Source organism: Lissotriton helveticus, chromosome 10 (assembly GCF_964261635.1).
Source record: "Lissotriton helveticus chromosome 10, aLisHel1.1, whole genome shotgun sequence".
Classification (NCBI taxonomy): domain Eukaryota; kingdom Metazoa; phylum Chordata; class Amphibia; order Caudata; family Salamandridae; genus Lissotriton; species Lissotriton helveticus.
Genome location: NC_136071.1, coordinates 1,033,240,510 through 1,033,266,559, shown reverse-complemented (window position 1 = coordinate 1,033,266,559; position 26,050 = coordinate 1,033,240,510). Strand labels below are relative to the sequence as shown.

The window sequence follows — 26,050 nt, the reverse complement described above, 5'->3', positions numbered from 1 at the left end:
AGAGATGAACCGCCATATGTATCATCAAAGTTTTTTGCATTTCCTAAATAGCGAACTTTAAGGAATAAATAGTGATTCTTTACCATTCCTAGTTTGCGATTAGCTATTTGCTAATTACAAATTACCCATTCATTTCCTTCATTTCCATAGGGCGGTTGGACTCACTTTTAGCTCGAACGGCTGAATGGATTTCCACGAAACTTGGCAAAATTGTAGGGACTGGTAGCCCGATGTGCCTTTGCTATGTCTCAAGATATATGCTCCAGTGGTTTTTACGAAAATTAACTTTGAAAAATATATATTGGGCTACATTGGCCTATATATATGTTGGAGCCCAAATGTAGCCCAATGTAGCCCAATGAAGCCCAATGTAGCCCAATGTAGCCCAAAGATGGCCGCCAGACACACAAAAAAACAAATGTAGCCCAAATATCAGCCAGATGTAGCCCAACTATAGCCCAGTGACAGAATGACCAATCAGCTTCGCAAACCTCCGTTACGCGAAGCGGAGCGCTGTTACAGATATATATCTTTTTTTGAACGTTAATTTCTCAAAATCCACTGGAGCACATATATTGAGACCTAGCAAAGGCACATCGGGCTACCAGTCCCTAATATTTTGCCAAGTTTCGTGCAAATCCATTCAGCCGTTCGATTATTATTATTATTATTTTTTTTTGCCCCGCGGGGCCCTTTTAAAACCTCCACATCAAACCTAGGGGGTCAGCGAGGATCTACTATGCCCCCTTATAGTTATTTCCCCCTTTGTTTTGACCTCCTCTTGTCTCTCGATCCTACCGAGAGACAAGATGGCGGCCGCTACGGACTTTTTGGAATGTTGACAGACGCCGGAGAACCAATCAGCTTCGCTTCACAAAGCTCCGTTGCGCGAACAGTACGCGTCCTGGGACGCTGCCAGGTCCGCTGTTACAGATATATATCTTTTTTTAAACGTTAATTTCTCAAAATCCACTGGAGCACATATATTGAGACCTACAAAAGGCACATCGGGCTACCAGTCCCTACAATTTTGCCAAGTTTCGTGCAAATCCATTCAGCCGTTCGGGCTAAAAGTGAGGCCAACCGCCCTATGGAAAACTCAATGTTAAAAACACGTTTTGGGACCCCCCTTTTTTCTCGGCCCCCCCTTGACGAACCCCCCCCAAATTTTCAAGGGCTGCTCAGAAACAAAATGTGCCATTTTCCTGAAAATTTCAGCCAATTCCGTCCACAAACGCCAAAATTATTAGACATAGAATTTTCAAAAATCCCATAGAGAAAAAATCCTAACTATATATACCTACTGGCGACCGCCAGTAGGTAATATATATATATATATATATATATATATATAAATATATACATATGTATATACATATATATATATATTTTTTTTTAGAAGGACGATGCAGAGAGCTACTGGGCTTCTATGTTTTATTTTTTGGACTGATACTCTATTTGTTTTTCACACAGAAGGCCTAAATAAGTGGCTTATTAAATTCCATCCCGTCCGAAAACCCATGTTTACACAGGGGGGAAAATTATGAGTTTAGTTTTATTTAACACATACAATAATTCACAAATGCGTTAAATAACCCAATATTAGACCTGCCAGCCTTAGGGTGGTCTTCTCCCCAACCTTTTGCCTACCTCCTCCACTTTTTCTGACCCGTTTTTGCTGGCCTTAGTACTCTGAGCACTTTACCACTGCTATCTAGTGTTAAAGTGCATGTATGCTCTCCCTAAAATATGGTAATATTGGATCATCCCCAATGGAATATTTAATTTACTTATAAGTCCCTAGTAAAGGGCATTACATGTGCCCGTGCCCTGTAAATTAAATGCTACTAGTGGGCCTGCAGCACTGGTTGTTGCCACTCCTTAAGTAGCCTTTTAAACATGTCTCTGGCCAGTCATTGCAGAGCTTGTGTGTGCAGTTTCAAACTGCAATGCCAACCTGGCAAGTTAACCCTCTTGCCAAGCTTTCTTTTTAATACATATACGTCATCTCTAAGGTAAGCCCTGGACAGCCAAGGGTAGGTTGCAGTGTATTTTAAAGTTTTAAAGTTTTAAGTTTTACATGCACTAGTAGAGAAAAACTCTTACACTTATTTTTACTTGTGCAAGGCCTATCTCTCCAATAATACAGTATTGAGATTAGCTTGGAAAGAGATTGGACCCCTAGGTTTGGTGTATCTGGAATCACAATTTAAAATCACAACTTATGGTTGAGTCGGATTCTAAATTGCAATTCTGAAGATGCCACTTTTAGAAAGTTACTATTTTCTAACTTTAGCCATTTAGTTCCTGCAGACTGTCACCAATACACATCTGGGGTGGGTGACAGCTGGGCTTTGTGCATTCCCTCTAGACATCCACACACAAAGGGATCTTAGATGTGAATTGATTGGCCATTCACATCGTGATGGGCCATCCTGAGCAGGATGGGATGGGGGAGCTGGACACATCCTCACACATGAATAGGCTGTGCCCTGTCCCCACACAAAAGACTGCTTAACCCCCTGAAGTGAGTCTGGTGCCGGGGCAGGAATGGAGGACTTCTGTGCACTTCAAAGTCACCCCGACTTCAAAGGCACAACTGGGTATCAGTACTAGACCACTGGCACTATCACTTCTGGACTTGTGAAAACTCTGTAAGGAAGAAGGACTGCTGTGCTGCTGAGGGACTGCCAGTCTGCTGGACTGCTGCTTTGCGTGACTACTACCTCGCTATGCTGCCCGCCTGACTGCTGTACCTCTGCCTGAATGAGGACTGGACCTGCATCACTTGAAACCAGAGTGACTCCAAGGGCTTACTGCTCTCAGGGACATAAAAGAATTCCAACACCCCTGCTTCTACACCTGGAGTCTGCAATCTGTGAGTCTGCACTGTCAAGTGATGGCACCCCAGTCCTGGACCCTTGGAAGTGCGCCTGAGATGTTTGCTCAAGTGGAACTGATGCATTCTCTGCTGCAAGAGCCGAATCAACGCATTGCCGTTGTCACGAGAACAGGACCAGCGCATTTGCGAAGGAGCCACCACTTTGGAACCAACGCATCACCACTCCTGCATTGAGAAGACTGACGCATCGCTTCTGCTGCATCTTGGAACAATCGCTTAGCCTTCAGAAACGCCAAATCATCACTGTTGCATGGGGAACACCAACACATCATTCGGCTGCACCAAGCATCTTTGTTGATGCAACCAGGATTAAGATACTTTTGTTTAGTAGGTCTAACTGGGTCCCTGTACCTGGCCTGTGCTCCATCGCGGTCAGCCCAAACTTTTGACTTTGTCCTGTTGTGTTTCGGTTTAGATGTCCGTATATAGGCTTTCCCGATACATGTACTTATATAGGCACAATTCGCATTGCCCTTCTATAGGCACAAGATCCCAACCCTTATTTAGAAATTAGCCATGCTCTCCAAATATGGCATGGTCACCTACATCCGTCCACCCCAACATCACAACGAGTTCTTAGAAACCGGCCCTTAAGCCATTGGGACTTTCCCTAGCCTAGGACTATTGATTTCTCCAAGAACTCCTCTATTATGCATGAACCGCTATTCCTTAAGGGTTCATTCATTATGTCTTCCTCTGCCCGACTTTACATCAATGCTAGCTTTCCAAAGCACCTTCCAAGGTATGGATATACCTTCCCTTACTATGGCAAACCAACAGCTGGGCTGCACAGCTTGATAAGGCTCGCCACGGCAAGTTCGGAGGGAATTCGAGTCCCCGCCTAACGAACTGAATAGACGCTGTCCTCCCTGCTCGCAGATAATACAGCTTCCAGTGTTCTGAATCCCTTGGCGGGGTGTTAGAGTTTGAGATCCGGAAAGAGATTCCCCTTTTCGCTCATTCTAAGATATGGAACTGACTAGAACCTAGAGTGCCTCTTGGCAGATACCAAACTATAGCTTACCATACTATAGAATACAGCACCTACTTCTTACCTTGTACTACACTTGGGTTAGATACACTGGGGTATAACTATTTAGAAGCATCAGACAAGTATCCACATTTTAGCCTGTATTATTTATGTATATGTATATGAATATGTGTCATAACTAAAAGACAATGCTATTGCAGTATTATTTCATACCGCTTACACTGTACGTATTATATCTTGCATACTGTCTTGCGATTGTAACAACTCATATCTCTTACACGAGAAACAAGACTGTTCAATAAATCCTTTTATTGAAACGGCCATCTAGCTCTTTCTGTGTAAGTCTAAAGAAACTAAGCGTGCACAATTGACTGAGTGAAACTGTTATCTATTGTTTCCAAGATTCTGAGACATGGTCCGATTCCAAGGGAAACAAAGTTGTCATGTTTTGCGGTTGCCAGAAACTACTCCCTTCTTGTTTAGTCAAGGAGTTTCTAGTGGCCTCTGAGTTAGCTGCCACACAAAGTAATTCAAGTTTAATGTACTCGAGAGAGGCATGCTGACCTCACTCCTATGCCAAAACTATAGTGTATATTATTCCAATGCGCAGAGCCTATATGGGAACTAGGAACTACAGTACAGTCCCAGTCCGGCGTGAACAGATAGGGAAACATCACTTACAACGCAACTTTTTACCACGCAATGCTTTTACATCACAACTTTTACAACGCAAACCATTACAACGCATTGTGCTGGGGTGCGCTCTAGGATAGGGAATATATTTAATTTACTATCCAACACCTTCCCTACTATCCACGGGGACTGGAGTTGGAATAGTAAATTAAACTATTCACTATCCAGCGCCCCAAAGCACTATGCGTTGTAATGGTATGCGTTGTAAAACTTGCGATGTAAAAGCATGCGTGGTAAAAGCATGCGTTGTAATGTCGTACATCCGAACAGATATCCTGCGTAAGAGCTTATTGCTTCTAGGCGCTATTTTACAGTTTATTCTTTACAAATTTATATCTCGTCTTCTACTTATTGAATTTTTGTCATTTTGGTCTTGTTGGGTTTATTAAATTTAATTCTATTTTTCTAACCAAGTGTGGAATCCTTTTTTATGGTCTTTTCACTTTTTTGCTGTTTGAAGTGTTGCTCAAATACTTTACACATTGCCTCTAAGTTAAGCCTGACTGCTCTGTGCCAAGTAACCAGAGGGTGAGCAGGGGTTAATTAAGTGTTTGCCTGCTTCTTGCCCTGACTAGGATTGTGGTTGCTGCCTAACTTGGGCTCATACCCTAGTCAACCAACATCCAACATTTGTTACATTTTGCCAGGGCAAACTTGCCGAAATTTAACAGGGCAAAACATATGGTAATTACTGTGCATGTGGATTTTAGTGTGTAAAATAGCATAATCTGCATGTTATTCCCCATAAGCTCATAATAGGTGTTATTTATCATACCCGATAAATAAATTACCCCGTGGTATACTATTTATCAAGGGCGATTATTAACGCCTCAACTCATAATGGGGCCCATAGCCTTTGTTTACCGTTCTAACATGGCATACCAAACTGGGATAGTATAATTTTCAGAAACTTCTGCTCTGTGACACTTATGTTATAGCAATGAAGGTATCAAAGCAATTTCATGGTTTTTTTTTTTACACCAGAGTCTCTCCAAGGCTGGAATTTTCTAAAATCGTATAGAATGCATTTTAGCTTATGAAATAGGTGTGAGGAGTGCAGTATCACCCCTTTGCTCCCCTTGCATTAATCCATGTGCTCAACATGATTAGAACAAGTAAGTAAGTACATAGCAACGTGTTTCGAATTACAAGCAACTGACTTTATATATGAAGAAAATATTCAGTCGTAATCTGCTAAACTTTGCTTTCAGTGCACCTTTTACATACCTCTGTAGCAGCTCGTGTTCTATAGTTTTGAGGTGTAGAAGCGACTTTTCCTCTTCTAGAAATTTAAATACTTCCACTGTAGTACTCATTGTTGGGTGATTAACCACAAAAATATAGACTGAATCATCTAGAAGTGAATAAAATAATATGTATAGATTAGTTACAAAATGTGCTTAATCTCTTGCAATCATAAGATCTTTCATATATGGCATTGAAAGACACCAATTTTTGATTTGTTGAAGTAGAAAATTAATTACACTGAGTCTTCCCTTGTAGACCTTTAATTGACATACTTGCAACACAACACTTCTCTTCCAATCAACAGAGGTGAAATCAATCTCTTCTTCAAAACCAATACACTTACAATTTGGGAGCAAAGCAACTATATCTATAGGTGAACACAGTGTCCTATCAATACATTCTTAATTCACTTACTGAAAAGAGATATTGTTTATGTGATTCACTGCTCCTTCAGTTTTTGATGTTTTATTGAGAATGTTTTACAATAAGCTAAAGTGAAATATGGCACTGAAATAATGTAATCGAAATCATAGTATATAAGAACCACCCCCAGCCCCATCCCCACGGAGATTGCTAAGACTTTGGAACTATGTCAATGCAAATTTTGGGAGGACAATTGCAGTTGAATGTTGCACCCACCATGAACACTACAGCGAAATACAACTAAACCCTTTAAAGCACATGTTATCACATTTATTGGAGGGAGCCATAGCCCATATGTATTAATCTATCTCAACAGAAAACTGGAAAAGTCAGTAGGACTGACTTTTGATTAGAAAATATGCTTGTTCATTGATAGGAACATTTTTTGAGAGGGGGGTTGTGGATGGGAGAGTCAGTGAATGTTGGAGTTGAGAGCCTTGGTGAGTAAATGTGAAAGTTGGGTGGATGGAGGCAAAAGTAGGTGATGTTTGAAGGTTTGTTGGTGAAAGTGAGTGAGTCAGTGAAAAACATCTCTAGCTAGACCTAAAGAAAAATTAGATATTGAAAGTTTACATTTTTGGGTAATAGGGGTCCGAAAGCAGTACTTTTTTTTTAAATAAACATTTTTATTCAGGTTTCAAAAAATGTACACAGCAAGTTAAATAATCAGCATATTCATGCATATATATGTAACAGTGAAATCAGCTAATCAGTTACATATTTCTGAACCAGTGAAAACATTTAGATCACACTACAGTTAACAAAGTCTCTAGGTCAAAATAATCCCACGTGTGCCTCAAATCTGTGTTTTATTGAGCACCCCCTTGCCTGATATTGCATCTTTTCCTTGATCGTACAGTGATCCATCCCACTTATCCAATCAACACATACCAGAACCCCTTTGAAATTCCAGTTCTGATGTCCATCTTCTCCTGGAGATGCACTTTACCAAAAGAATACAGGAGTATCTAGATCCCTCCTTGTACGCCGTAACACCCTGGAGGCATAGATTTTGTGTATGTTCTACAGGTTGTCCCAAAACCCCAGCCAACACTGAACCAATTTCCTGCCAAGTAATGATTGACTATCGTGCAACTCCAGACCACATGAAATCTATCTGGTGAGCATTCTGGAGAATGTGATATGCACATTTTCCACAGTCTGCTAGGGGGATAGATATACCTATGTAGAGATTTTATTTAGCTGAGATGCAAATTTTTTGGGATGGCAACTATGTGGTCTAGTTGCTGTCTCAGTCCATTCATAATCTTTCAATAGACTGATGTACTGTTTCCATAAAGTGTAAATTACACAGGTCAACAAAACAGTCAGGTGTGTTTATTCTCAAGAGTTGATAGATGTTTGAGATCCCATTTTGTCCCCAGGGCTCCAATGTTATTTTTGCTTCAATGGGATTGAAAAGTGGAAGATCTGCCATTAGGCTGATGCTGACCCCGTGAGTGATGCAGTTGTAAGCATCTCAAGAATTGTGAAGGGTGTAAAAGGTATTCTTCTGAGAGTGTCTCAAATGATTTGAGGTAAACAAGACCCCTTATATCTGCCAATATGGAGTTTTCAATGAGAGCCCATTGACAGAAATATGCAATTTCTGTCAACTGTTCTAGTGATGTGCCACACCACAAGCATTACTACTGTACTACTTCTTAGGTACAACAAAATGCAGTTTGTGAACCAGTCCATAAAAGTGTGAAGTTACTATTTGTAACTTAATAACAATTAATGACTATTAAAATAAAGTAAAATATTTTAATGTAAAATAATAAAGTAAGTTAAATTCCAATAATTATTAAGCAAGAACTAACACATTTTTAAGGCACACTAACTTATCAAATCAAATGCTCTTTTCAAATATTTGTTTAAATCCCACACTCAATATCATGTTTCTATTTAAATATAATTTAGTAAGTTATCCTAAAATGTATTTCAATAATTTAAAAAAAGGTTTTGTTTACATTTTTTTAAACTAAAAGTTAAATTATCAATGTATTTAAATAAATATCTATATTTTAGAAATCAATATAACACTTAAAATAAAATATATAGTGTGTGTGGGGGGAGGGGGGGTTTGTGTGTGTCTGTTTGTGTGATTTTAAATTTTTCAATCGTACTATTTAATTAACCTTATTTCCCACTCAGTATTATTATAAACCCCTGCTTCCACTGTTTTCCATAGGGAGTGTGTAGCAGTACCTGTGAGTGTCTATGTGTGGTGCTGGACTTCAGGTCTGATTTAGATCTTGGTGGGCGGATTACTCTGTCACAGATATCCGTCTACTGAAATATAAACCTAATTAAATCCTATGGGATTAATATTTTGGTGGACAGTATATCAATCACCGCTGTGATGCAGTAACCCATCCGCAAGATCTAAATCCGGCTAACACTCCAAAGCTGAGTTGTAGTAATATATATATATAAAAAAAAAAAACAATGGAAGAATCTGAATATATATATATATATAAAAAAATAAACAATGGAAATCTGAAAATATATATATATAAAAAAAAATAAACAATGGAAGTCTGAAAATGTATATATAAAAAAAATAAACAATGGACTAAAAACTCTGTGATGTCTTTGGCTCTGATACATAGCTGATGTCACCCCATTTATAATTTTGTGGATCCCCTAGGGGACCTTTTGTGATTTATCCTGGCAGGGTTGTTTGTTTTTTCTATTTTCTATTAATATTTTGGTGGACAGTATATCAATCACCGCTGTGATGCAGTAACCCATCCGCAAGATCTAAATCCGGCTAACACTCCAAAGCTGAGTTGTAGTACACGTTTGTCTAGTTTGGATCATTTTTGGCTGTTGTAACTTTAGAAGTGCTGCTTGTGAATATAAATGGCCTTACTCTTTTGTTGGAGGGTGTTACCTAAACCTCTCCTTATCCCCAAGTCCCTCCTTACCCCACTCTAATCCCCGCCCATTGAGTAAGAATTCACCATTCTCCAGCCACTCCCCCACATCCGCCCTTGTTTACTCTTATAACGCATACCTACCTGTGTGGAGATCTTTTCACATGTGATGTTGATGTCCGCTTCGAAAAGATAGGTAAGGCCGAACAAAGGGTTTCTGCCCACAGGTTTGTGAATAGCATAAAGGGAAGTTTGTAAATAGACCCCATCTGAAAAGAGCACACAAATGAACTGAGCTTTCCTACCAGGCAATACATTTCTAGAGATTATTATAACGTGCAATTATTTTTCATTTAAGGTGTGTGCATTATATTTTACATGCTGTTACCTTTAGGTGATAGACCAACAAAATAGTTAAATAATATTGTGTTCCTCGTATAGGCTAATTTCCCTGCTAAATGTGGAAATCAAGGTGTTAGTTAAAATATTGGCCACTAGACTGAGGGCGGTTCTGCCCTCAATAATGCACCCCAACAAGTCAGGATTCATTCCCGTTAGGAGCAGGCGACTGACTTGAGACGTCTATACGGGCGCCTCCACCTGACTAAATCTTGCAGGGATATGCAAACCGTATGATGGCCCTAGACGCGAGAATGGCATTTGAGTCAGTGGAGTGGAACTACATGTTTGCAGTTCTGGATAAACTAGGATTTGGTCCCAAATTCAGAGCATGGGGCAAACTCCTCTACCCGACCCCTGTGGCCAGGGTCAGGGTGAATGGAGCAGTTTCACGCAGCTTTGAGCTGCATAGAGGGACCTGGCAGGCTGACCATTGATGGCAGGGCTAGGCAGATTTCAGCAGTGGAAACTTATAGGTATAGAACACTTGGGATACATCGGGAGGAACCGGTCCTACATACAGTTTCAGGACCTTCAGTCCAAATGTGAATTGGCTGAGTCAGAAAGATTCCAATACTCCCAGTTGGGGCATGTAGTGCGCTGCCACCTACCAGTGGGGAGGACCGTCTACTCACAGAGACACTATTAGAAAAGGGACTATCATTAATTTCCAAAAGCTAGTTAATAACTCACCTAACCTGCTCGTCCCCCTGACACTATGCTGGGCGGGAGATCTGGGTAAAACGCTAGACGAGGATGACTGGGTGGAGTCCTTTCAGGCCGTGGGAGGACTCTGTCAGAGTTAGATTTCAGCTGGTTCCGTTCAAAATTCTCCACAAATCCTACTGTGCACAAACTCTCCTACATAAAATTGGCAGAGCTGACTCCGCACTGTGCAGGAGGGTCTGTGGGAGGAAAGGGTTCTTCTATCAAACCCTGTGGGACTGCCAGCTGATACAACTGTACTGGGCCCAGATCACATTGATAATCGTATGGATTTCAGAGGTGGAGGCCCTGGTAGAACCTGGTTAGTTATAATTAGGAATAAAAGTCAAAAGAAAATTGTCTGAAACTGGCAGCGGGGGGCTCAAAGCGGAATATTGCATGGAATTGGGGAGCGGGCTCTGACCTATCAATTAAGGATTGGGAGGCTGATCTAGATTTGTGCCAGAGAATGGGAGAGAGTACGGGGTGACTGGAAAAAAAATTAGGAGTTAGGGAGTTGGGGCGGGAGGGAGATGATCCGTGTCACGGAGCAGGGTGGGGTACACCAAGAGAGTCAAACGCGATGGCCGTAAAAGCACCTTAACTGTTCAATTGGTTTGCACATCATAAAGGGGCCTAGGGCAACAAGGCAAATATGTATGTGTATTGATCTGTCTATATTGCTGCTAAATGATAAGTGAAGCCTACTGTTTGGTTTATCAATTAAAAGATGTATAAAAATAAAACAAGAATATTGTGTTCCTATTTGCCACCTCTCTGACCTCTTTTCTATCTAAGATCATAGTCCCCATAATATTTTATGCACGTTGACATCTGCTCGTGATACTACTTTCACCTCATAAATCATGTGTGTACAAGATATGTGAAAGTAGTGGAGCAAGCAATTTGTTTTAGAAAAGGTGCACCTGCACAATAGCCCCTTTTCCTGTCACTCATCTAGTGTTGATTTTCCTTCAGCTATGAAATCAGAGTGAAAGCAAACTTTACATGTAAAATGGTACACATTATTGAATGGAGGAACAAAGTAGTATGCAGTGTCATTTTGATAAATTTTTGAGGCAACGTCAAAAAATACTTTTTTTGCATCAACAAAAAATGTATTGCTTATTTCTAACTAATTTAAGCTCTAATGAGTGGTGAGTAGAAATGAGTCACGTTAAAGAGAGCTGGGGAAAAAGGTAGCAAGAAAGGTGGGAACTTAATGATTTGTGGGGTGAGAGATGAGATGCTATAATATATAGGTAGAGAGAAGTGAAGTACAGCAATGTGAAGTAGAGAGGGGAGATATAGAGAAAGAAGCACAGAAGACAGTAAACGTAAGTTACAGAGAAGCAGACAGTGTACACAGACGCAAAGAGGGTGAGTAATATAAGGGCCGAGAGAAGTGTTAGTGCAAGAGATAAGTGAGGAGCATAAAGTATGATAGGGTGAAAGGTGGAGAGTGGTGAGTTAGTGAAATATGGAGAGAGGTGAGGATAAAGAAAAATAGGTGAGGGAGAAAAAGAGAGGGAGGAAGAAAGCAAGAATGGGAGATACCTAGAAAAAGATAGAGAGGGATAGAAAGTCTTCTGACTTCATAGTTTCCCTTGAAAGGTAGGGGGCAAGGTCAATTGCCCACATGCCTTAAATGTTTCTGGAGCTTGGAACAGTAGTGTAGCAAAATGATGCCCCCTGTACACAATGGGGCCGATTCCGATCTGGATCTGGGTCGGAAAGCACTCCGACCGAGCCGGATCCGGGGTGTTTTCCGACCGATGCGGCCGTATGCTGTCAGATTCGGTTCGGTCGGACTCCCATAGAAGTCAATGGGAGCCGGTCGTACGACGCGTACATGGGCTCCCATTGACTGAATGTGTACGTCGCGGACAAGTGCGCCCCCTACAGTGGATACGCGTCGGTGCCATCCGCACCATACATGCCTATGTTGTGGAGACCCATGGGACTCCTCCTCTGTCCGAGTCGTAAGGCAGCGGGTAACAGGGGGTCCAACGCAGACCCCCGATTCCGACTCCGGGAGCTATTGTGAGCCGGACGCTCAGACTCAATCTGGCTGTTCGATTCGAGCATCGTACTAGCTCGGTCTTGAAACATCTCCATTGCGCGCCATGGTTTGCTTGTGACTGAGTCGTATGGAGTGGTTCGGACCCGGAAACGATTCGGACGGAGATATCCCGCTTGTTCGCATCGTACTTTGACGTCCGGACCCATGTACGGCTCGGACAGAAATCCAGCCTCGAATCGGATCTGCTAATGCCGAACCCGATTCGGTGCCCTTCCGATCGGAATCGGCCACAATGTGTGAAGGGGCAATTTAGTCTCCCATTTCTCATAAATATTCCTTGACCTTGAACTGAATGGGGAACACTTAAACAGTCAGTGGCTCCATGAAGGGTCGGTTTCCCGCTGTGCTGCAGGGGCCTGTGCTACTCAGCTGGTGTGGTATTAGGTCTGAATCTACAAATTAGCTAATGTTTTAGCAGTGAGCCAGAGAAAAAAAAAGAAATGTACGAAATGCGGAAGAGCACTCTTCACATCTCCTTCTAATCTAGCTTTACTGCAGCAGTAGCAATCAGTACATGGTGCAGCTGTCCAGCATATCATTAAAGCTGACATTGACACAAGTTGACTGCATCTGCCAGTTTTACTCCAGCCATCAAACTGTTAGAGGGTTTTCAAAAGCTATCCAACTGCTATCATTTAAGTGTGTTGAAGATGAACTCACAGCTCGAAACATGGGCTTCACATGGAAGCTCTTGTATTGGAGATAACACACCTAAAAGCAGGAAAACATTACAAGTAAATGGCCGAAATTGTCTGGAATCGCTGAAACAATGTTTCCTGTAAAGAACATGCACATAAAGCTTTATTTCCACTGGGAAGTAGTCCTAAACTGACACACAGTAGAGATTGCCCTGCTTTGCATTGCTTTGTGTCAAGGGAGTGTATCATGATTGGCATATGAGCATTTCCACACCACGACCCATGGTTTTTTGTAGAAAGTCCAGTCTACTAAAATTTGTATTCAGGGCTTTGTGAGGAAAATAATGTTTCTTTTAGATTGCTGTTGAGTGAGAAATTATTTCTTTTTTCCAAACATCTCTGCCTTTCCATGTGTGTAGCACGTTACAGCACACACCTAAAGTCAGAAAAGTTTTTACGTTTTGTCTAGCAAGTAACTGGGCCCCCTGACTAGGCTGACATCTCTGTCACTGAGTTGCCCCCTGGCACTCTTCGACCCCCTTCGACAGAGTCTGCATCAGCCACATCAAAACTGACTACCATTCTCATACACACACTACTGTTTTGACACTCCTTGCACTGTATTTAAGCAAGTCAAAGCCATGGCCCTATAAAGCATTAGTAAAGCCATTTGCACATAAAGGCAACATGCAGGAACCCTACATTCACACTGCTGCCCTCACATAGGCACATCCCTCATGCTGCACTCAAACAGACATATGACTTACCCTGCACTCACACAGGCACAAAGTTCCACCTGTAGGCCATTACCCTGCACTCACAAAATACAATGTTAATCTTGCATTCACACACGCAAACTCCTCACAATACCCTTATAAATCATGGTGGCTATCATGCATTCACTCATGCATACTACTCAAACACATGTGCATCACTCACTAGGAAGGAGCAGAGCTTGGACAGGTGGTGGCATAGCAGGCACAGGCTGAGTATCTGGTGCATTGGTCCACTAGTATAATGTAAAGCTCTTGAAGTAAGCTACACTAAACCCTGAATGACCACTCCTGGACCAGCACAGCAGACTATGTGTGTCTGATTTGAAACCGCACAGAAGACCTTGTGAGTCTGATTTTTGTGGACTTTTGAAGGGAAGAGTCTTGACATCAAAATATTACCACTTGCCTTCCAAAAAACAAGATGGTGTTTTTCCCTGAAGCCCAAGCATAAGCTAAAATAAATTATGAAAGAAGGAAAGAAGTACAAATGAAAACAATATGCCACCTGAATGTGAGGGCATGTGCTTCAATAAAGAAATGAAAAAGTAAGGCTTTTCATTGGTCTGCCATCTTGGATAAGTAAAAAATGATAGAGTAAGCAGAATACTGTTTCACAATGGTGGATGGGTTTGAAGCTTACAGTAGAGATGCATGCCACTCTTCATAAGAAAGTTCAGTAAGAATGGCAGCGGGGATGCTTGTACTATCATTATTTAATTAGCAATAGTGTTCATTTGAAGGTTAGCTGCTGGGTGATAGATTAAAGGAAATATCTCCTCAGGTTGAACTTCTCTAAGTGCAGAGTAACACAAACTATGCAATCAAAATAGAATTTCCCAGACTTTCTGACATCCTAAAGATCAGCAGTTGTCTAGTAGGCAGAGCCAAACATTGGCAACAATGCCAATGGCTGAAGAGGGCTGATCCACTGCTCAGTTGAATGTATGCTGTTCTGAAGGGCTGAAATAATACGTGCATGGCAAGCTGTCTGATGAATAACTGAAGTGGGCTAACGTAAAAAGACCCTTTTCTTGCAGCAATATTATGTATCATTTTTAGAAAACATGAGGTTGGTGAGAAAGCTAAAACAGTAATTTGGTAAGACATAAAACACACAGAAAAAAATAGAGTATGGGGAGCGAGAGAACAAAGGGTACTTGACTAACACACGTAAGACATACAGCACTGGACAAGAAAATCACAACTATCTCTGAAAAGACATTGAACATGTGTGATACTGTAGAACCAGTACAAGTTTCTATTAGAGAAATGGAACAAATTTAGTACTTGAAGCTTTCCTCAAAGACATGTAACATATCTGGTACTTTAGGGCCAGTGCAAGCTTCATTCAAAGACATGGAACAAATGTGGCACTTATGGGCCAGTGCAAGCTTCCTTTTAAGACATGGAACAAATGTGGTACTCAGGGCCAGTGCAAGCTTGCTTCAGCATCATGGAATGAGTTTGGTACTGCATACCCAGCGAGTACAAGCTTCCTTCAAAGACATGGAACAAATGGGCTATTGCAGGGGCACTGCTAGCTTCCTTCAAAGACATGGAACAAATGTGGCACTGAACAGCATCACTTAAGGACTCCATTAGATACAACATACAAGCAGTATTTCAGATTTGGTACAAGTTTAACAAACAACACAGGGGTTTATGAGTGCATGCTTGACCCATACACATAGTAAGATTCATGCACAAAACAGGTACTGCATCAGGCAGGAGTACTCGCTTCCTTTACATTCACAAGACCACATTCCACTTTGGTCAGAAACAATGCAAACTTCCCCCTCATGCCCAGAACATGGACAGTGACTGCAATAGTACTTCAAGCCTGTGAATAAACACACACAAAATGGGTGTGATTCACAAAATGCACTTTTAGGTATATCTTGTAGTACCGTAGTAGTACTACAAAACGTTCTACAAAGTGCTATACACAAAATGTAATTTTGTAGTAATGTACACTTTTGAGTGTGTTTACTATATTTAATATTCGAAAACTGCACTTTTGTAGTAAACTTTGCTTTTGTAGCAAGTCCTTACCCTTGTTAATTTCTACGGGAGAGTGTTACATTACCACTACGGTTGGCCATGTGTAATATTGAACTTACTACAAAAGTCTTAAGTTACTACTAAAGTTTAAGTTACAACAAAAGTGCAGTTTGTGAATTCTGAGAAGTAATAATAAACTTACTCAAAAGTTATCTTTGTGAGTCAGGCCCACAATGTGGAGCATTTTGGCAGGGGGAAGTTCCCCTCACATGCAGCACATCTACATGATGGTCATTAGCAGTGCAAGCTAAGATATTCTCACATGCACACCAGGTATCACACTGTGATCAGCATCTAAGTTTATCTCAGGCACAGAATACCTAGAGGAAAGTATAGAGATTGGTGTGTTACCGAAGGCTCGAGCTAGATGCTAGGCTTTGGTTCAACTCATGGTCCTCTTGAACTCTCAAACACAGAATAATCTGAGCTTTCTTGTGGCTTCTCCCTTCTACCCATGCTCTAACTTTATGCACCAAGAAAGACAAAGCATTCAACTTTGATGTTAAACAAGAACGAGAAAGGTGTACCAATTTAGTGGATGGATTTCACAACGTGAGAACAGAATACCTGGAATCAACTCCGGCTTGGCCACTTGAAAAAATTGTGTGATCCCAAGCAAATATTTTATTTTATCATGCCTTCTATTTTTTCTTTATTGTATATGAGAAAACCTAGCAATACGTGAGGATTAAGTATGAGCGCAAAATCCATTCCGCTCGCGAATTTTGCGAATTTTCGGTAAATTTGCGATCCGCGAACTCCCGCGAATTTACTGAGAATTCGCAAATCCGCGAGCGGCGGATCCGGGGGGCAAAAGTTGAAGCCTGGCCTGTTGTAACTATTTTACGATGGCGCCGGCAAGCTGCCAGCGCCATCCTAAAATAGTTACTAAGTTAGCTTCAACAGGAAGCTCTAATAGATAAAATAAAGCAGGTGCTCGATTTTATCTATTAGAGCTTCCTGTTGAAGCTAATTTAGTAACAATTTTAGGATGGCGCTGGCAGCTTGCCGGCGCCACTGTAAAATAGTAACAACAGGCCAGGCTGGTGTGCTTTCTTTTCTTCCCAAATCTACCGTCGAAAATCAGCTGTGATGCTGGATAGAGGCCTTTGCATCCTTGACTTTCACGAGCGCAATCCCTTTGCTGTTCCTGTGACCAGGAGGGTCTGTCTCTTCATCTACTGCTCTCTGATCGGTCTCAGACCTTTTACACACACAAGAGGCATGTGCACTCGCATGGAAGCCCCGCCCACACACACGCGGTGTGCACCGTCTTCCCGCCATTAACCCACTATGATGGACAGCTCACCCAAGGGACCCCTGCGCCCTTCGGGGCGATTGCATAGTAACACACACATGGTCGCTGGAACTAGTTGAAGCTCAAATTGAGTGACTCATTCATCAGCCCAAAAACAATTGTACGCGTCATCGAGGCTGGGCAGGTGTGCTTCTTCCCAAATCTACCGTCGGAAATCAGCTGTGATGCTGGATAGAGGCCTTTGCATCCTTTACTTTCACGAGCGCAATCCCTTTACTGTTCCTGTGACCAGGAGCTTCTGTCTCTTCATCTACTGCTCTGATCGGTCTCAGACCTTTTAAACACACAAGAGGCATGTGCACTCGCATGGAAGCCCCGCCCACACACTCGTGGTGTGCACCGTCTTCCCGACATTGACCCACTATGATGGACAGCTCACCCAAGGGACCCCTGCGCCCCTCGGGGCGATTGCATAACACACACATGGTCGCTGGAACTAGTTGAAGCTCAAAATCAGTGACTCATTCATCTGCCCAAATCCGCAAATCCGCAAATCCGCGGATCGTGGATCCGCAAAATCCGCCCATGCTTAGTGAGGATGTGTGCTGTATAAAAATCCCTTATGTTTGATTTTATGCTCTATAATGTTGCTCCGTGAAAAACAAGAATACAGCCCACATATAGGGGGGAACATGACAACTGGCTTGCCTCTAAGTTCGCTAATGGTATTGTCATTGAAGTGGGAGCTGGAGGCATGCATTTTTCTAAGTTCATGGTAAAAAACTTTCACTTTTAATAAATACCTCTCAATGCAGTAATATAATCTGATGTACCAAGGTGAAACACTTGTCAAAGAAATACAAAAAAATTATTTTTATGACAGTGTATTATATTTTTACGTAATATTTGTGCCACATTTTCCATGCCAGATGTTCCAATGGATCAGCTCCAGTCTTGGCTCTTAGAGTCAAGACAGACCGGTAACTTGCTCTCCCTGTTAATTTGTTGGCTCGCCCACCTCTACCATAGCACTGTGCATAGCAGTTACTCTAGTTCCTCCTCTCTCAATATCTTGCTCTTTCTCTGAATTTCTTTAGCATAAAATTAAACAAACACTCAAATCATTCATTTTCCCAGGTGCAGTACTCTGTCCTAAGTAAGTCTAAGTTATTTTACTAACTGTGATCATCTGCCCTCTACCCATCAGGCAGAACACAATGATTACTGTGATGGTCTTGTCTTCAGAAGCCACCCAACAGCATGGACATAATTTGTTCTTTGACATACGTTGGCACCAGGCAGCCAAGTCAGAACAACACGCTTTGCATTTACAAAAGTGGCCATGCGCACTACTTGTCCATTCAGATTCAGTGCGTGCACAATGAGGCATTCGCCCTGCAGGTGCTTCAGTAGATTCTGGTGCTCAGCATCTGACTTATGCAGCTGAGGATATTGGACAAAGATAACTGGAAGCTCCCAGTGCTGCAAGAGCTCCTATGGCATTAGAAGGGAGTGGTACTGGAACAATTTTCAGACTGGTTATGCAGCCATTAATGTTACATCACTGACCTCAAAGGCATTCTGAAAAATCCAAACATCACAGAAAGAACATGTGTTACAAGGAGCCCCGCCTCTTTAGCATGAGAGTGTGAGTGTAGTATCTACCTGGTGTTGCATATGGAAGCACACTGTCACATATATATCACTAAAGCATGGCATGGTATCCAATATCATTTATAGACCGCACATTATCCATTCAAATTACTACTAATTACAACTAAATGTCCATACACATACAATCCTATTGATAAAAATATGTACCACACAAACGATAATGTGTGGAAATTAGGTTTCAACGAACATTTGTCATGTGCACATCACCAAGTAAAAAAGTGTCTTGATTTATTTTGACCTTATTAAAATCTTTGTTTCCATCACACTTTAAAATTAGAAAAAATGCTTTGTTTGTTTTTTCTTGTTTTCTTATTTCAAACTATTTGTATAGTTCATTTATAGGCATTTCTACATATTTGTTATGTTGTGCACAGCAAATATGACAGGATAAAAAACAAAATCTTATGTCATCATTAATGCTTGGTTCATCTCGGACCTCCAGCAAGGTAATTGAGGTGCCCTCTCAGGGCTCAAAGGACTGTTTTAGTGAGCAAACTCCCACCTCTGGGCCCCAGTGCATTGCAATGGCTGCAATACTGGGTGCTACACTGCTAGGGAGCCTGATTGTGCACCAGCATTAAGAAAGCAGGAGTGTCATATCTTAATAGATATCATGCTGCACTGCTCTAGCCCCCTCATGCATTGTAGCAACTTTGGTTACTTTGTTGTGTTTTAAACTTTGTAAATCTGCATCCTGAGTGCTTGTCAAGATGGCAGCAATTCAGCTGTGATTTGAGCTTTTGTATAGGGTAGCCTTTAACAACTCTCTGTCCACATACTGCTGGAGGGCCTGGCAGACCAGATATGGGGAGAGGGCATCTAAATTATGTTATTGTATAAACTGTGCATCTAAATGTCTTTATCAGTAATCACTTATGTGTAATTTTTTATCTTAAAGTTAATGAATTTGAATTTCTTTAGTGACTGCACATGTGATTATCTTATTAGTTGAATTCATTAGGTGACCACACTTCTCCAACTCCAAGGTCGACATTTCAGGGTTCATGAACTGTGCTCTATTCAAAACGCTGACTGTTTTCTTTATTGCTGTGGGTGTTTTAGAAGCAAGGGGCTAGTTTAGGTGCTTGTAAATCAGAATGTTTTGACAGAACTATTGCCTTATATAAATATTATGCCTTAAATGCTATTTCCATAAATATCTTTACAATTGGGCATAGCCTTTTTGTTGTCAGTTCAAATGAGCCAATATTTTTTAAATTATATTTTGGGCAAGATGCATATGTCAGACAATATTCTGACATTAAAATTCTAGTACCACACAGTTGTGGAATATGTAGAAGTTATTGGATTTTAATGCGTTAGTGGACCGATGTTTCCTGTGATGTTTCCATCATTGGATGTGGAACTCCGGGGCTGATTACTTTGTTCTAGATGTTTGTCCATTAGGTTGTGGTTGTGTTTGGATTTAGATCTAGTGATCTAATGGATCTCTGGTGACATAATATGGAGATAAACAATATTATTTGACACAAATTTTGTGTCAGAAATATGGCTTACCAAAATATTGTGTCCCCATACTTACAATGGTAAGTACAAAACTACCAGAAATAAAATATCAATTAACACTAATTTCATCCAAATGCATACAAAATATAGTATGTTTCATATATACATAGTTTAAAGTAATAACTCCTAAATATTTTAATATATAACATGAATATATTGTAAAATAAAAAGGTTCCACTAATACTTGATATAATATACAAATATATACTCCAGTCAGCGTAACAGCAGGGAAAGTGTGCGACTACAAAGGAGTTACATTTACTGTTCCCTCTCCAATCTAAGCAATAGAAGGGAAAGTGTTAGACTTCGGAGGGGTTACATTTTTGATTCCTAACTCCAGTCAGAACACCAGTAGGGAAAACTTCTGGATCTAAAGAGTGGTTAAATGTATTATTCCGTCTCCAAAAAGTGCAACAGTAGGGAGAGTCTTTGACTTCAGAGGGGTTAGATGTGATTATTTCCACTCCAAACAGTGCAAAAGTAAGAAAAGTGTTGAATTTTTGAGAGGTTAAGTTTACTATTTCCACTCCAGTCTTTTAAACAGTAGAAATGTGTTAGATTTTGGAGGGTTTACATTTATTATGCTCACTCCAGTCAGCGCAATATTAGGGAAAGTATTAGACTTTGGAGGGGTTACATTTCCTATACCTTCTCCAAACCTCATAACAGTAGAGAAAGTGTTGAACTTTGGAAGGGTTAGGTTTATTATTCCCACTCGGAACATTGCAATAGTAGGGGAAATGTTGGACTTCAGAGGGGTAAGATTTGCGACTCCCTCTCGACTCTATTTAACTGTAGGGGAAATGCTGGACTTCGGAGAGGTTAAATTTACATTTCAATCCAGTCTAAGCAACAGTAGGGGAAACTACTTCACTTCAAACACATTACTTTTATGAACATTCCTATTAATTTAGACAAAATATTAAACTGTTAAAATAAACATTATTGATTATTATAAAAGGAAAATGATATTTACCAGTATGCATCTGTTCTTGGCATGTAGAGCTGCAGATTCACACACTATGCATAGATTGCACAACAATACTGTCCCTTTAGCGGCGACCTCCAGTATCTGTTGCAGTAGTTTGAAATACTGTTTTGAGTACAGCTTGGCCCACACTAGCTTGTTGTTTTGCTTGCACATCTACACAATAGTGTTTTGTGAATGTGTGTGGTGTAGATCATGTAGCTGCTTTGCAGATATCATCTAAGGGAATGTTTCCTAAAAAATCAATGGAAGCCCCTATTTTGTGAGTGGAATGAGCTTTAGAGGGAATAGAAAGTGTATGTTTTGCTTTGTGATAGCAAATTTGTATACATTTGATGATCCACCTTGCAATTCCAGACTTTGATATGGGATTACCTTTGTGTGGTGGTGAGACGGAAACAAAAAGCTGTTTTGTTTTGCAAAAAGGTTTTGTCCTATCAATGTATTAGAGAAGTGCTCTTTTTACGTCTAGTGTATGAAGAGCTCTTTCTGCAACTGTTTGTGGTTGCAAGAAGATTACTGGCAACTCTGCAGACTGGTTGAGATGGAAGAAAGTAATTTGGGATTTGTTCTGAGCACAATTTTGTTATGATGGAGTTGTAAAAACGGTTCTTGAATAGTTAGTGCCTGTAGCTCACTGACTCTTCTGAGAGATGTGATAGGAACAAGGAAAGTGACTATCCATGTAAGAAATTGTAACTCACATTTATGCAGAAGTTCAAATGGAGGACCCATTAACCTATTGAGGACTATGTTTAGATTCCACACTGAAATTATTCTTTTGAGGCCCTCCATAAATGCACTGATGGTGGGTACCCTGAATAATGATAGATGGTGTCTATTTTGCAAATAGGCTGCTATGGAAGCAAGATGTAATCTGATTGATGTGTATGCTAGATTACATCTTTGACGATGTAGTAGGTAACATGTGATGTTTTGAATAGACGCATCTAGAGGATTGATTGTGTTATTGGTATAGTATAGTATAGTACAAATGTTTTCCACTTGGCTGCATAGCAGGCTATAGTGGTGGGGCGCCTAGCTTCTTTGATGACATTTATACAATCTGGTGGAAGATTCAGATAACCAAATTCTAGGACTTCAGGAGCCAGATCTCCAGGTTGAGCTGTGCTGGATCTGGTTGTCTGATCTCTCCATGGTTCTGTGTTGTAGGCACAAAACGCTAAGGATTCTACAATGTTGCATTCCTACACGGTGCTCATGAAGGCAAGTAATCAGCCTAATAGTCTAAGTTGGGTTACTGGTCAATTGAATATGTTCTCATATGTATTCAGTATGTTTGCATAAGCACAAATTCCTAAGGATTCTACAATGCTGCATTCCCAAGCTTTTGCCTCATGTACGTTCTAACTTCATCCAAACCTCCCTTATTCAGTTTTAATTAGCAATGTTGAAGCTCGATATGCTCTGTTCGGGCACTGGTTCCACACGTTCAAGATGTCATTAGCGACTACCTTGGGTGTAGAGTGATTTCCCCATGTCACCATGCCTGTTGTACATTTTCAGGGTGGGGTGGGAGGGTTTGGGACGCGGGTGGGTATAGATGGGGTTTTGAAACTTATTTTTCTTTTCTTACTTTTCGCTATTTGTTATTTTGTCCATATTACATACCACTGTTTCCTCTGCTCAAGTGTCGGATTTCCCTTTTTAACAACAGCCGCATGCGGTGAGTCTATTGCGACTACCCATAACAGTGTGTAGTTATAAATGACATGAGAGATACTAAGAAGTTAATGCAAATGTTGATGTACTTCAATCTAGACAGGTGCCTTTCTTATCTTATTAATGGCATTACACATGACAGAGATTTCATGACTAAGTATACAACCCACTCATGACAGTGCTACCTACATGAGGTTCCTTGGTACGTAATAGTTTTAAGATAATCTCACTGAATGTAAAAGGCATTAACTACCCAATAAAGTGGAAGAAGATACTCGACTATCTTCACAAACAAAAGGGAGATATTGTTCTTCTTCAAGAGACGAAGATTGATTCAAAACTATTTAATTCACTTAGAAGTAAATCGTACAGTGATGTTGCTGGATCTGATGCCTTGGGGAAAAAGAATGGGGTCCTGACTTTAGTGGCAAGGAAATCCAATATCGATATACTGACTAGCACATCAGACACTAAAGGGAGGTGGATTTCATCAAAAATGTCCAATAACAAAAAATAATTCTATGTCACTAACATCTATGCCGCTAACAAGGACGAACCATATTTCTGGAATGAGCTAAGCAAACATTTCTAAACGATTCCAGATACTGCAATGCACATAGTAGCCGGCGATTTTAACTTACCCCTGGACCCGACATTAGACAGGGACTCCCGCTGCCCTTTCCGCCCCAATAACTCTCACAAAGCCTTTGTTAACCTCTGCTCACGCTTTAACTTGATAGATTCCTGGAGGCTACACAACCCCACAGGGAGAGATTACACTTTTTACTCAACACCACATAACACCTACTCACGCATTGACTACCTCCTCTCCGGCAACGCCATTTCCAGAATTGAAGAAACCTCGATTGAATCGAGAGTAATCTCAGATTACTCTTGTATCACTTTGTCTCTGTCTGAATTGAATCCTACCAAGAAACAAAACATCTGGAGGTTTAAAAATGAGGTATTAGAAAAAGAATCCCATAAACAGACTATTAAACGCGCAATAGTGGATTATCTTAAGAACAACAAAGAAGGAGAAATATCAGACCTTGCACGCTGGGAGGCTCTTAAGTGCACAGTCAGGGGAGAAATCATTAAAATCAGAATGGCGATGAATAGGGAATACAATAGCAGCCTTGAAAAACTAGAACAAGAAATAGCCGCACTTGAAGGGAAACATATAATCTCTAGGGATACCTCAATCCTAAATAAAACAATGCAAAAGAAATACGAATATAATAAGATAGTCAGTGACAGAGCTGGTGTATGGATAACAAACAAAAAAGCACAAAATTATGCGAATTAAATAGGGCAGGGAAGAGCCTTGCTTCTTACTTAAAGTTTAAACTGAAGAAAAATTCAATTCAGAATATTACAGACCGGACAGGGCTAGTTCACTCTGATCCAGACAAAATTGCAGACACTTTCAAAGACTTCTATAGCACCCTATACAGCAGAAATCAAGACCATGACGGCTCTAAGACACATGACTACCTAGACAAATGCACGCTTCCCATACTGTCAGACCAGGAGCAAGCAGAGCTCAACAACCCGATCACTGCCCATGAAATAGATATTGTGATCAAGGCCCTAAAACTTGGGAAAGCCCCCGGCCCTGATGGGTTTAATGCAAAGGTTTACAAATGCCAAAGTTAGAGCGGGTGGTTGCCTATCGTCCTCCTTTAAGCTGGAACAGGGAACTAGACAAGGCTGCCCCCTTTCCCCCTCTCTATTTATACTTGCAATCGAGCCCTTTCTCTACCATCTTAGAAATAACGACCTTATCACAGGGGTTTGTTTTGACGACTGCACGGTCAAAATCACAGCCTATGCTGATGATGTTTTAGTGGTCTCTGAAAATGCGGAGTCTTCCATTCCAGCTCTAATGTCCTCAATAGGATACTCCCCTGAGGCGGAAAGCCGGGGGATTAGGGCTGGAAACTGAGCGTTTGTTTTAAACTCATGATTTGCACGATTTTAAATGTAAATTCATTCATGTATACTGTTGTACTATTTGATTTTTAAAAAAGGCACGTACCACTTTAGCTCGCGCTTTTCTGCTGGCTGGTGGCTTCGGTCCCATGTATTGGCTCGCTACCATCTTCCACCCCACCGCGCAGCCGATTGGGCGCTGACGCGGAAGGGGGCACAGGAACCACCCTCTTGGAGGGAGGGGAAGGTCTGCGAACTAGTGGTCGCAGCCTCCGCCCTCCCAGAGGCTTAAAACCGGCAGACCATCGCCGCGCTCACTCTGATACTCCCCTGAGGCGGAAAGCCGGGGGATTAGGGCTGGAAACTGAGCGTTTGTTTTAAACTCATGATTTGCACGATTTTAAATGTAAATTCATTCATGTATACTGTTGCACTATTTGATTTTTAAAAAAGGCACGTACCACTTTAGCTTGCGCTTTTCTGCTGGCTGGTGGCTTCGGTCCCTTGTATTGGCTCGCTACCATCTTCCACCCCACCGCGCAGCCGATTGGGCGCTGACGCGGAAGGGGGCACAGGAACCGCCATCTTGGAGGGAGGGGAAGGTCTGCGGACCAGTTGTCGCAACCTCACGCCCTCCTCCCGCCCCATAAAATGGCCATAGGACCTCGCCCGCGCAGCGGGCGGGCGCAGCGGGCGCGCCGGTGGCGCGCCGGTGGCGCGCCAAAGGAAAGCCAGTCTGCACCCGTCCGCGCCGGGCCCGTGCTCAGCGCCACAACCCCTGTGGTTTTTCCGCCAGAACTCTATGAGAGACGCACTTATGATAGAGCGCAGCTCTGGAATCTGGGGGGGGGCTGTCAGAGGACTAGTTGTCCAAGGATGGCTCCGGATAAAGATTTACAGGTGGGGCTGCAAAGCTGTCCCTTATGTAAAATGAATTTTCCTCCTATTACTGGGGGCAAAATCAAGGCCTTCACTCGTACTCCTATCATTAAGGATAGTCGAGGAAACCAAACCTTTAACTGTATTTTGATCAATGTTAGATCGTTGGTAAAGCATAGTGTTGAATGTGCTGAGTTGATTCTTGATTCGAATGCACAAATAGCTTTCATCACTGAGACCTGGACGGATGCTGCATCTGGTCCCGACTTGGTAAAGGCCACACCACCAAATTATCTTCACTTTGT

At 41.5% G+C, this 26,050-nt stretch overlaps 1 protein-coding gene across 1 annotated transcript in view; it reads right to left on the bottom strand.

Moving 5' to 3' along the window:
• Window positions 1–26,050, bottom strand: part of LOC144784743 (serum paraoxonase/arylesterase 2-like) — a 448,276-nt gene that overhangs the window by 181,235 nt on the left and 240,991 nt on the right. Inside the window, exon 5 of the mRNA XM_078663731.1 lies at window positions 5,814–5,940. Coding sequence (XP_078519857.1) covers window positions 5,814–5,940 — 127 coding nt within the window. The remainder of the gene's footprint in view (window positions 1–5,813; window positions 5,941–26,050) is intronic.